General features: G+C 41.5%; 1 protein-coding gene across 1 annotated transcript in view; it reads left to right on the forward strand.

Annotated features, from left to right (window-relative positions):
* Window positions 1-12,516, forward strand: part of CFAP92 (cilia and flagella associated protein 92 (putative)) — a gene marked incomplete at its 3' end in the record, with an annotated part of 56,976 nt that overhangs the window by 21,896 nt on the left and 22,564 nt on the right. The window contains exons 8-10 of the mRNA XM_081966789.1: window positions 2,702-2,868; window positions 4,817-4,993; window positions 9,168-9,352. Of these exons, the coding sequence (XP_081822915.1) occupies window positions 2,702-2,868; window positions 4,817-4,993; window positions 9,168-9,352 (529 nt within the window). The remainder of the gene's footprint in view (window positions 1-2,701; window positions 2,869-4,816; window positions 4,994-9,167; window positions 9,353-12,516) is intronic.

Here is a 12,516-nt window from a genome sequence, read left to right on the forward strand (position 1 = left end):
TTTGAGAAATAATATTTTAAAAGCAGCAGATAGCTTTTTTCATCAGTGTTTATAAAAACCAAAGAGCAATTAACAGCAAAATTGTATTTTTATGTTACTTTTTCTTTTAGCAAAAGCTAAATATTTGGAATTAAACATTACAATTTGGAAAGAGAAATAAGAAGAAAAATAGTTGAAATTTCAAAACATCATAAAATGTAATAGAAGAATAAAATATTCTGTTTTTATGATAATCACTTTGTCACAAATATACAAATATACATTCAGTTGATAAAGAACAAATTAAATGGCAAGAAATCTTATTTTCTGATCTTTCCTCTCCCACCAGTGTAGAGCTAGCTTATAGCATCTGGTTTGCACATGTATTTCCAGGAATACATACCTTGCTAGCATTCAGCCTAAGAATACCTGGGGTGAGCTTGGCAGGTATGGAAGATGCAGGACAGTCAGATCTCTGTCATTCTTTTTCCTTCGGTCCCAGCAAAGATCTTAGTGGGTTTGTAGCATAAGGAGTGCTGCGTCCCATGGATTCCTTTGCCTGCAATTAATACATGTCATGTTTCCAAAGAACTTTGTAGTACATTTAAACTTTGCAGCCACAAAGTTCATCGGTTCTATGTTTTGATCTGAACAGTTAATTATTTTTGTTATTATTGAATTCATTTTCAATTGCTAATATAAATGAAGCCATCAACGGCCTGTTTCCCCCCCCCCCCATTCGTATCTAACATTACATGCAGATAATGAGATACAGGCAATTTAAGCATACCATTTCTATTCTGACTAAAGATTAATTGCATTTGCTTTTCAAATTGTTCTGGTTCTTTCTAATGAAGAATTGAAAGGGCTGTTTATAAGAAATTAGGTTTTGAATTCTAAATTTGGGGTTGAGGGTGGGGAAGAGGCCTACACTCTACCACCAAATGTATCTATGTTTGGGCTCTTTTGCTCTGCTCAGATTCATAGCACTGCTTTCTCATCACCACAACTGTCCATAATAATGTTGACTCAAGCGGAATAACAGAATAACAGAGTTGGAAGGGACCTTGAAGGTCTTCTAGTCAACCCTAACCCCTATACCAGTGATGGCTAACCTTTTTGTCCTTGCATGGCAAAAGCATGCGGGCATGTGCGTGCGTTTGTGCCCACATCCATAATGCTATGTATGCGCACCACACCTGCCCCCTGTGCATGCGCGTGCATCTCCCTCATGCGCGGCAGAGACCTGAAAATTGGCTGGCTGGAGGGAGGCGCGCGCGCATGCATGGTGGAGCTAAGCTGGGCGACGGCTCGTGTGCCCACAGAGAGGGCTCCATGTGCCACCATTTCAGAAAAATCATTGCTAGCCATCTCAACTTTGCTGCGTTTCATAATGAAGAAAGAAATCTGGTGAAGCATAGAATGGCTTCTAGAGTTATTTCTAGTTTCTTAAAAATAGCTCTGTGCTAGGTTACATGATTGGGAAGGGAAACAGAATGGCTTAAAAAGAGCAGCAAATGAGATCCTTTGCTGTGGCTTATTTACTGCTCTCATATGGGGAGAGGCATGGGGAGAATTTTTCAGGATTTTGTCTCCTCGTAGTGTCTAGCCAGATTTGGTCCATTTTCAACACAACTTTCCTTTTGTCAGGTTCTCTCCCCATGCCACATTTTATCCAACTATGATTGGTTTTCAAAGCATTTCCCTGTTGAAAGACAGATGGGCAGACAGAGAGAAACCTCTGAGCCTTTTCATATCATTTCTTTCCAACATTCCCTTGGCAGGGAAAGAATAAAAAAGCAAGCTTGGACCACCCTAAGTGCAGTGGAGAAGACTTGAAGTGACAGGGGAGTGACAGGGATAGGGAGGATGGATTAGGTAAGAATTCCTACTTAGAACTAAGTGCCTTGCCCTGCATCCTGGAGCAAGTACTACAGAAATGTTCTCATGTGTTTCCTTGGGATTGAAAACTGAGCTGATTTTCATCTGCAGTTAATTGGCTCAGCTTTCACTCAAAGTACCACAATATTGTTGGGAACATACAGTATGGTGCAGCCCTTGTGTGACAACCTTCCATATGGCCTTATACAAGCAGTTGGACATTCATCAATTCTTGGCGTGAGTTTAGCAAATGTTTATTTCACAAATGGCGTTGTTTTTTTTTTAAACTAATAGGCTGCCCTGCAGGTCCTGCTGTGGGTTTTGCAACAGCTGCAAAAATTGGCAACATTTTGGTGTGAGAAAAAAGCATTTCAGTTACAATAGCTTTGAGCAAGTTAGATCATACAGAGGAAAATGATAAAATAGTTACCAGTTCTATTTCATTTCTACTTTCTACCTTGTTACTCTTTTCTTACTCTGCCCCATAAATGCTAAAGGCTCCCATGTATGCACTTCTTACAAAATCTAGATCTAACATGCAAGAACTAAAAGTAAGAGTTGCAAGTGAGATTCTATTCACCACAGCAACCAAAGGACCCAGCAGCCACAGAGGCACAAAATCTCATGTTTGGATGAGAGGTGATGGTGCTGTTGGGGGCATTTTGGTTTCCACTATTAAGACGATAGATAGATCCTAGAGAAAATTCAGAAAGCCATCTGTATTATATCCCTTTTAGTTCTACTTTATCAAGTGGAACCGTTGTCCAGCAACAGCAATATAGATAATATATAATATTTTCCTTTGGGTAACACGAGCTTTATTCCTTCTTTTCCTTTTAAGTGCACTCAGTTTTTCTGGGAGCATGACGTCTACTTTTAAAGAAAAAACCATTCAGGAGGGTAAAAGTATAAAACAGAAACACCGTGTGTCACTCTCTGCGAAATACTCAGCATTAAAATCTGATGGGAGCAAATCACCTTCCGACAGAAGGGAAAGAGCATCTACAGGTGAGTGCTGAGTTTCATGCAATATTGTACATTTTCTAGGAAGCAAATGTCATTGGACTTTTTTTCTGTCAAGATGAATTTCTTTACAATTGCAATTTTTAAATGACAGAAATCTATTGAAGGTTAATAACCAAGATAATAGTGAATGTTAACCAGTGTTAATGACAAATTTGAAGGTGATATGTGGAAGACAAGTAATTTAATATAGGTAGTCCTTGACTTAGAACCGCAATTGAGCCTAACATTCCTCTTGCTAAGCAAGTCAGTTGTTAAATGAGTTTCCCCCCATTTTACGATTTTTCCTGTCACCGTTGTTAAATAAATCACTGCAGTTACTAAGTTCATAACGGTTGCTAAGTGAATCTGCTTCCCCATTGACTTTGCTTGTTAGAAAGTTGCAAAAATGATCATGTGACTGTGGGACACTGACATTGTCATAAAGTATGAGTCAGTTGCCAAGCATCTGAACTTTGATCTCATGGATGTAGGAATGGTCGTAAGAGTGAAAAATGGTCATTAGTCACTTTTTTCAATATCCTTGTAACTTGGAATGCTCATTAAATGAATAGTTGTAAGTCGAAGACTACCTATACCAGGGGTGTCCAAATTTGGGAACTTTAAGACTTGTGGACTTCAACTCCCAGAATTCCCCAACCAGGAATGGACATGCTGGCTGGGGAATTCTGGGAGTTGAAGTCCACAAGTCTTAAAGTTCCCAAGTTTGGACACCCCTGCTATACAATGTAATTGACAAACCAACATTTCTGATTTTACTCAGAGAAAGATTGTGGGTAAATCTTCCAAAATACAAATTTGGGGTCAAGAGTTAGAATCCTTTAGTTTGATTTTCTTTCACCTGAGGATCTGGGCTGTACAGAGCCATAAAATATCTGGACCATTTTTATCTCTGCCTTTATCTATGACTCATTCAAAAGTTTGATTTTGTTCACACCATGTGAGATTGATCTCCCAAGGCATGTGAGCTAGTGCCCTAAGTCACATTTTTAGGAAAACGATAATCAGGCAAGGACATTTCCTTGGGTGACAATGGGTGGCAGCAATCTTTACAAAACTACTATATCAAAGCAGGACATAAAACTGGAATGTGTAATAATTCCCAGTTCAATTTCTTGATGTATTTCAGCTTTTTGAAACATTTCTTTATTCTGGAATTGCTTACCATTCTATAAATACTTGGCATTCTGTTGCTTAATCTAGGCAATGTACTGTTTGATTGAGAGCACATTTCTGCATCCTTCAGTATGGGTAGCAAACAGTTATCTGAGTTTTATGAAGTAAACTCTGTAATGATCTGTTTTTAAGCACTGAAAACAATCCAATCTGGTTGGTAATTGAAAACAATCTTTGACAAGGTTAGGTTAAGACAAAATCTAAATTAAGAATGAGAAAATGAAAAATAAGTAAAACCAATGTATGGTGCTCCAGAGTGTCCAGAGTTCCATATAATTGAGCTGTAATACTTAACAATAATATTACAAGTTTGCAGTATTGTGCCATAGGTAAAGATTAATGAGCTGCTGGTCAGATTGAGAGAATTGATTGTCAGTGCAGAGAATTTAGTAAGACACATCAGGAACTTCCTGATTTCACCCTGCCCCGTACCATTTTTAGAATACCTGCAGGGCTGGATATATATGTATGTCCATCCTGCTCTTTCCTTTCAAGATATGCAGCCTTATGCAGAGCTGAGAAGAGAATTAAGACATAGTGAGGCAATGTGTCAATGAAGATTCTCAGTCATCTAGGTAGAGGTCTCAGGAAATTGAATGATGGCAACTGAACCCAAACCCAAAAGAAATATCAAGTTGTCACGATCCAACTTCCAGTTTGTGAGGCAGTGAAATTGAAGCTCAATCCAATAACCACTTTTCTGTCTTTATAAATCAAGTTTATCCAAATTATAAATTAATTTCTATTAATTTTCCAGCTTTTCTTCCATCAGAAAAGAGGAGGCTATCACAAAAAGCTAATATTTTCAGTGCTGAGAAGAAAGCAAAACAGGCTGCGCAGAAGTCAGCTGGTAAAGAAGCAGCTGCCCAAGCAGCCCAGGTGAGGAAATTTGGAATAGCGGCTTTGAAGCTGGACCTCATCCCTCTTCTAGCAGGTATTATTCTCCCCAGAGATGGGTGACAGAAAAATTGGGAATATGATGAAAGAATATCAGGGAAATAAATACTTGCAAGATGGTGGGCATAACATCGTGATCCAAACCCCGCCCTCCTGACAACAAAAGTGCCAGGGCTTGCGTTGTATGGCCTATTCCTGCACATGATAAAGATAAACAGAGTTGGAAAGGACGTTGCAGATCATCTAGTCCAACCCCCCCCCCCCCAAAAGCAGACCCTACTCTGTTTTTGACAGATGGCAGTCCAGTCACTTCTTGAAAGCTTTCAGTGATGAAACTCTCACAACTTCTGAAGGCAAACTGTTCCATTGGTTGATTGTTCTCACTGTCAGAAAATGTCTCCTTATTTCCAGGTTGAATCTCTCGTTCAGTTTCCATCCATTATTTTTTGTTTGGCCTTTAGTTGCTTTGGAAAATAGTTTTACCCCTTTCTCTCTGTGGCAGCCCCTCAGATATTGGAACAGTGCTATCATGTCTCCCCTGGTACTTCTCTTCACTAGACTAGCCATGCCCAGTTCCTGCAACCGTTCTTTATATGTTTTAGCCTCCAGTCCCCTAATCATCTTTGTTGCTCTTCTCTGCATTCTTTCTAGAGTCTCAACATCTTTTTATAGTGTGGTGAATCTGGGTGTTCTGATCTCTGACAGTTTAGTGATTTGGAGGCAATCTAAATTGGAAATGTGGACAGACCACTTCATGGTAGAACTTTGCAGCATTCTCTCCATTTTAAAATTCTTCACTAACAAGAGTATTACTAGATGGGTCATTACCACTTAATTTTTAGGCAATCAGTAAAACCTAGTTCAGCAATGGCAAATCATTTTTGGCTCATGTGCCATAAGGGGGGAGAGCGCAGGGGGGGGTTGTACGTGGGCGTGCCGCACCCATAATGCAATGCACGATCCCCCCGGTGTGCATACACGCGTGAGAGGCGCTCCCCCCATTTTTGCATGCTTTCTTCGCCCTCCCCAGGCTCCAGAGGCTTTATAGGAGCCTGGGGAGGGCGAAAACAGTCTATCCACCGGAGGCCCTCAAGAGGCTTCAGGGACCTTCAGGAGGCATCCCTGAAGCCTCCGGAGGGCTTAAACCGACCCTACGAGCAAACCGGAAGTCCGTTCCCGAACTTCCGGTTTGCCCATAGGACTGGTTTTTGGCACTCCGGAGGCTTCAAGGGAAGCTCCTGAAGCCTCTGGAGGGGCTCCGGGGGGGCAGGGGAGGCTCTTTTCGTCCTCCCCAGGCTCCTATAAAGCCTCTGGAGCCTGGGGAGGGTGAAAAATGGCTTTAAAAAAGGCTGAACTCAGCTGGCCAGTGTGCGCATCCTGGACCTAGATGATATGGAAGCATGTTATCTAAGCTTATCTCTTGTTTGATCCAAAACCATTTTAATGGTTTTAATTTTTTGCAGCCTTCCGAGCAAACTGAATAATTTTTTGCAAGAGTCCACACTCTGTGTATCCAAGGCTCTTTCAAAATAGACAAGTCTATATTGTATGGAATTTAATTTAACTATATTTATTTACTTGAACCTTTATTTCCTTGTAAGTGTTCACCATAGTAATATCTAACCAGTAAGGAGCTACTTGTGGACATAAGCCAAACATTATATGAAACCAGCATAGATGCTGCTTTCAAAATGCCCATCACTACAGAAGCCATATTGAGTTTTTACATCATTTATTCTTCACCCCAGTTTAAGAGTATTTCATTCAACTTTCAATATCTTTGATTCTGAGAATACAATATTATTTTCTACTAAACAGAATATTTTCATAGAAATTATTATCTCCAGGACTTTGATTTAATCACCATAAAATACAAATATATCTTTTAGATATTCATGGCTCCTTGTTACCAATTGACACAATATTAGATGAATTTCCAATTGTATTCTTGTACCGTGTTTCCCTGAAAATAAGACAGGGTCTTATTTTCTTTTCATCCCCAAAATATTGATTGGGACTTATTATCGGGTGCGGGGTTTATTGTTTTGGGGTTGCCGGGTGGCTACTCTCTTGTGAGCGGGCGCCTGAAGAGCCAGGCACAGCCTCAGGGGAAAATGGCTGTGTTGCGCTGTCGCAGCAGCGCAATGCACCAGCCATGAGGTGACCAAGCTCATGAGCAGCCAGCCAGAAACCCCCCTTTCCAGACGGGCAGAGCGCCACTCACCGACCCAGTGATATCCCAAAGGCGCTAAGCCGCGTGATGCTCTGCCTTCCCCCCAGCTCCCGCGGCTTGGTGCATTCGGAATACCCTTAGGTCAGTGCATGGCGCTCTGCCCGGCTGGAAAGGGAGGTTGCGTGAGTGCCTGTTCCGCCCCCAGCTTGGGTGCCTCCCAGCCTCACCATGCCCTGGCCCAGCTCTCCTTGCAAGTCCAGGGCGCCGCCATCCCCGCGGCACTCCGAGCATAACCTATTCTCCGGCTTCCAAACTCCGGAGATCTGCAGCCGAGTCTTCCAGCAGCGGCTGCTCTGGAGTATGCTCTATGGTTGTGGGCTGGCCGCTGGCACAGCGTACTCCCAGAGCGTACAACCACAGAGCGTATTCCCAGAGTGGCAACTTCCGGAAGACTCGGCATCCTACCTCCATGCTTTGGAAGCTGCAGAAAAAGCCATGTGGCGGCGGCAGCAGAGATGCCCTGGCTCTGCAGAGAGAGTTAGGCAAGGGCATTGTGAAACTGGGAGACGCATGAGCAGGGAACAGAAAAGCCCCTTGCGCAACCCCTCTCTCCAGCCATGCAGAGCCCCATTCACTGACCTAGGGGCATTCCGAAGGTGCCAAGCCGCGGGAGTCAGAGGGCGGCGAACAGCCGCTCACACGGCTTGGCGATACCCCTAGGTCAGTGAATGGCACTGTGCCTGGCTGGAAAAGGGGTTTGCCGGGTGGCTGCTTGGCTGCTGCAACAGCGTAACACAGCCGTTCGACCCTGAGGCTGTGGCCGGTTCTTCTGGAGCCCGCTCGCAAGAGAGCAACTGCCCGGCAACCCCCCTCTCCAGCTGGGCACAGCACCACTCACCGATCTAGCGGTATCCCGAAGGCGCCAAGCAATGCAAGCCTTTGCCTTCCCACCCCATTCCTGCGGCTTGGCGCCTTTGGAATACCACTAGGTCGGTGAGTGGCATTCTGCCTGGTTGGAGTGGGGGGGGGGGTTGTCCAGGGGCTTATTTTCAGGGGAGGGCTTACATTTTTTCCCACCCGAAAAATGTGGCATGGCCTTATTATTAGTACATGTCGTATTTTTGGGGAAACACGGTACTGCCTGCCATATTGTGTTTGGTTCTTACAAAATATGTTTTAATATTCATCTTTGATATGAATCATTCTTAGTATGTCCCGGATATGGTGTATATATTACTTGATTGGTCCCAAAGAAAGCTTTTCACAGAAAAATATTTGATTTCAATTAATCTATTTGCTTCATATGCTTTCCTGCTTCCTGTTTTATTATTATCCTACAATATAGATTGGTGCTTTCTGAGTAACTTGGACTACTACATCTGAATTTGCATATGAGGCTGTCATAGTTGTATCCCTTTATTTTCTGCTTCTTGAGTACCGTGTTTCCTCCAAAATAAAACAGGGTCTTATTTTCTTTTGACCCCCCAAATAAGCACTTGGACTTATTTTCGGGGGAGGGCTTATTTTTGTGGTGCAGGAGGCGGCGAGCGTGGTCACCTCATGGCTGCGGCTGGGTTGCAGTATTTTGGGGGACTGCTCATTTTCAGGGGAGGGCTTATTTTAGTGCATGCACTCCAAAGCCCGATTGGGTTTATTATCCGTGGAGGTCTTATTTTCAGGGAAACCGGGTAGTAAAAGTGAGAGCTAGTGAGGTCTACTTATATTTTCAGCAGCAATAGGAATGTCTTGCTGCATTAACTGCATTAGCACCAGCCTTTCAGTCAGCCCCTGCAGGTGGCTAAGCAGAGTTGGCCCAGTTAGTTATTGGTTGGGGGAATACTTGGGAATGACCGGGGGAGAGATGACTGGTGGGAAATACATCCTGGAAGCAGACAGAGACAATCCATTTTAGTGTTTTTGCAAAAGATTGTACATGGTCTCATCCATGAAGACAGTAAGTATCAGTCTTAACTTAACAGATTTTACGTTTTTTAACCTGAACATTATAAATAATTCAGATCCTTCTCTCCATCTGCAGGTGACTACTATACAGCCAGTCGTTGGGAAGAGAATTCCCCCAAACTTAATGAAGCATACTTAGGTTTTGCTGTAGACAAACCTATTATGAGTGAGAAACACAAACATGATTTAAATCCACTGATTATTAAGATTAAGTCTGCAAAATGTTTACCAAATACTCCTATTCCGATTGAAGAGTTGCAGGTAATTTTTTGGGGGGGGGGGGTTCTATATAGTAATAATAGAGGGTATTCTGGGGCAAAACCCATATATTTTAACGTGTCTTTTGTTTCTGGATTCACGGAGTCTATATATACAATAAATGTCCTGAAATGAAATGTAGAAAACATTAATTTTTGTAATGCACAGGGATTCACTAGCTCTCCTTAATTATCTTGTAGGGAGGACCTTGACTACGGCTTTTGTAACACAGGGACCACTGTTGAAGGTCATTTTTCATTTGATTGTTTTTCAGTCTTGATTTAAAGAGCTTTGAATGAAGCATTTTAAACTTTTTTTAATCAAACCAGTAAAGGATTCTCTCATCCTCCTCTCCTCTCTTTCCTGGCTCTCGTTCTCCAGAGAATTTATTTAGAAGGTTTTATCCTTCATGAACCTTCAATTCTTCTGTCCGTATTTTTTCACTAAAAGCCACTTCAATCCTTCCTAATACTGCCGTTATTACTGTTGTTTTGTTTCCACTCTATATCCTACTCTATACTTGACCTAGGGTAGGGAGAGGACTTCTCATTCCCCAATCCTCTCATAACCTACCATATTTTTTTGAGTATAAGACGCTCCAAAGTATAAGATGCACCTAGCTTTTGGGGAGAAAAACAAGGGAACAATATCTGCCTCTGCCTCCCAGCAATGCAACAAATAGCAAACAGTACAGACAATATACACTGTTTGTAGTGTTACATTTCAGACGATACTTGTACAAATGCTATTAAAATTAATGTGCTTTCTGGAAGTATACTTATTCTCTGCTATTTAAAAGAAGATACAAAAGTACTGGGCCTCTTTAGATCAAGCATTTATTTTAAAAAGCGTCTTCATTTTGTTAAGCTGTCTAGAACAATAATAAAGTAGTTAAAAATAAGTCTAATAATTTGAATATTCTGTATACATTTATAGTTATTGGCTTACCTTCTTGCAGCAAACAGCCTGATTAGCACAAGAAAGAAAATCTGCCTCTGCCTCCCAGCAGTTTGCCTCCTGGAGCAAACAGCTAGTTTCGCTTTCAATTTCAGCTTGGGCCTCCCAATCATCAGCTGTTTTAGGCTGCAGGGATTGCTATAACAGCAAGCCCCATTTTCCCTGTTTGCTGCAAGGAGGTAATTTGCTGGGAGACAGAGGCCAAAGGGTTGGGGCCGGTGGGTGGATGGGGCTACATTCAGTGTATAAGATGCACCCAAATTTTCACCCTCTTTTAGGGGAGGGGAAGATGCGTTTTATACTCCAAAAAATACGGTATATATATATATATATATATATATATATATATATATATGTATATGTATATGTATATGTATATGTATATGTATATGTATATGTATATGTATATGTATATGTATATGTATATGTATATGTATATGTATATGTATATGTATATGTATATATATATATATATAATTCCTGCTGCAGTGTGAAGGCTCCTTAGTGCTCTCTAAGGTTGGTGGTTTTCTTCACAGACGTTTCATTACCTAAACTAGGTAACATCATCACTGCTAATGATGTTTTTTTACAAAACTAAAAATCAGGATTAGCGCTGATGTAGTTACCTAGTTTGGGTAATGAAACATCTAGAAAACAAGCTCTGGGCCACCCACGTTTCAACCCTGAGCAATACTCCACTTTATTGGTACCACTCCAGTGTGTCCCAGTGGTGGGTTTCAACATTTTTTAGAACCTCTTCTGTAGATGTGCCCTGCTTTGTGGGAGTGGCTTGCTGGCCATGTGACTGGGTGGGAGTGGCTTGCTGGTCATGTAACCGGGTGGGAGTGGCTTGCCAGCCATGTGATTGGGTGGGCGTGGCCATCTTGTAAAATGTGGTGAAACTCAATAACGCTCTTGCTTACAACCAAAATGTTGGCTCAGAAACTCTAGCATTTGAAGCACGCAAGTCTTAAAGCTGTCAAGTTACAAGACCCTTGCACCCCTTTAGAAAAAAACCCCCAGGGGTGTTCAAACTTGACAGCTTTAAGACTTGTGGACTTCAACTCCCGGAATTCCTCCTCTTGCTCTTCATCTTGATGATGTGTGGACGGGCGGGGGGGAGGGAGCTGGAACTGGTTCTAAACGGCACTGTAGATTTGTGGAACTTCTTCTATAGAAGAGATTAGAACTGGCAAGAACCCACCCCTGGTGTATCCACACTAATTGCTAGGTTATGGGTCTACTATATATCTTACAGTATTTAGAATCTCAGTATAGAGATTCTCAGTCATCCAGGTCATGGTTGTCCCAAAAGTGCTTTTTCAGGAGGAAATTGGACTTTCTTGTTTTCCTTTGAAGATGTTTTGCTTCTCATCCAAAAAGCTTCTTCAGCTCTGACTGGGTGGTGGGGAGTGGAAGGATTTATACTCCTGGCAAGAGATGTGAATGAGCACAAGGTTGTTGTTTTTTGCATCCCTTTAGAGAGTTTTGAGGCACTTGGAAGTTTATCTTTGTCCTCAGGGTCACCTGAATAGTGCAAATTGATTCTGTAGTCTGCAATTTTTTTGACATTCCGTTCATACTCACACCATATATATCTTACTCTTCAAACTAGCCCAGACATGATGGCTGACACCAGTTGTCCATTATATTGGGATGAATTTTAATTGCTGTATAATTTCCTCCTGTTTGCCCATCACAATTTAGATCTAGGATGAATAGAATGCTTTCACATTGTAGTTGTGATAATTTGCAGTCTTTTAATCCAATTGTTTTTTTAAGATCCTTGTTGCTGAGGTTAACAATTTCTCTACCATCTACTTGCTTAATAGTATGCTGCTTGTGCTGTCTTCCAAACTATTTGTATCATTCATCCCTAATTATTCCCTCCACTAAAACAGATACGTCCCTGAAGTTAAGAACAAAATATTCTCTTAAATCATTACTCTCTTAATTCATTTTGAATTTACTCCTCTACTTCATTAATATCAGGATTCTTTCATTCCATTTAAGAATAGCTAGCATCACACCTGAATCAGGTGAAAAAGAAAAGAAAAATATATTGTTAACATATCAGTGACATCCCATTTCAGTCCGCAGTCTGACCTGGGTTTCATAAATAGATACTATTAGTGTGTTAGACAATACAGAAGTGCTTAACTTAATATTCTATCACCATGTGTCATGGCCTAGGACTCAGATAGAGTACA

Source organism: Natrix helvetica, assembly GCF_964273705.1.
Source record: "Natrix helvetica genome assembly, chromosome: 1".
Lineage (NCBI taxonomy): Eukaryota > Metazoa > Chordata > Lepidosauria > Squamata > Natricidae > Natrix > Natrix helvetica.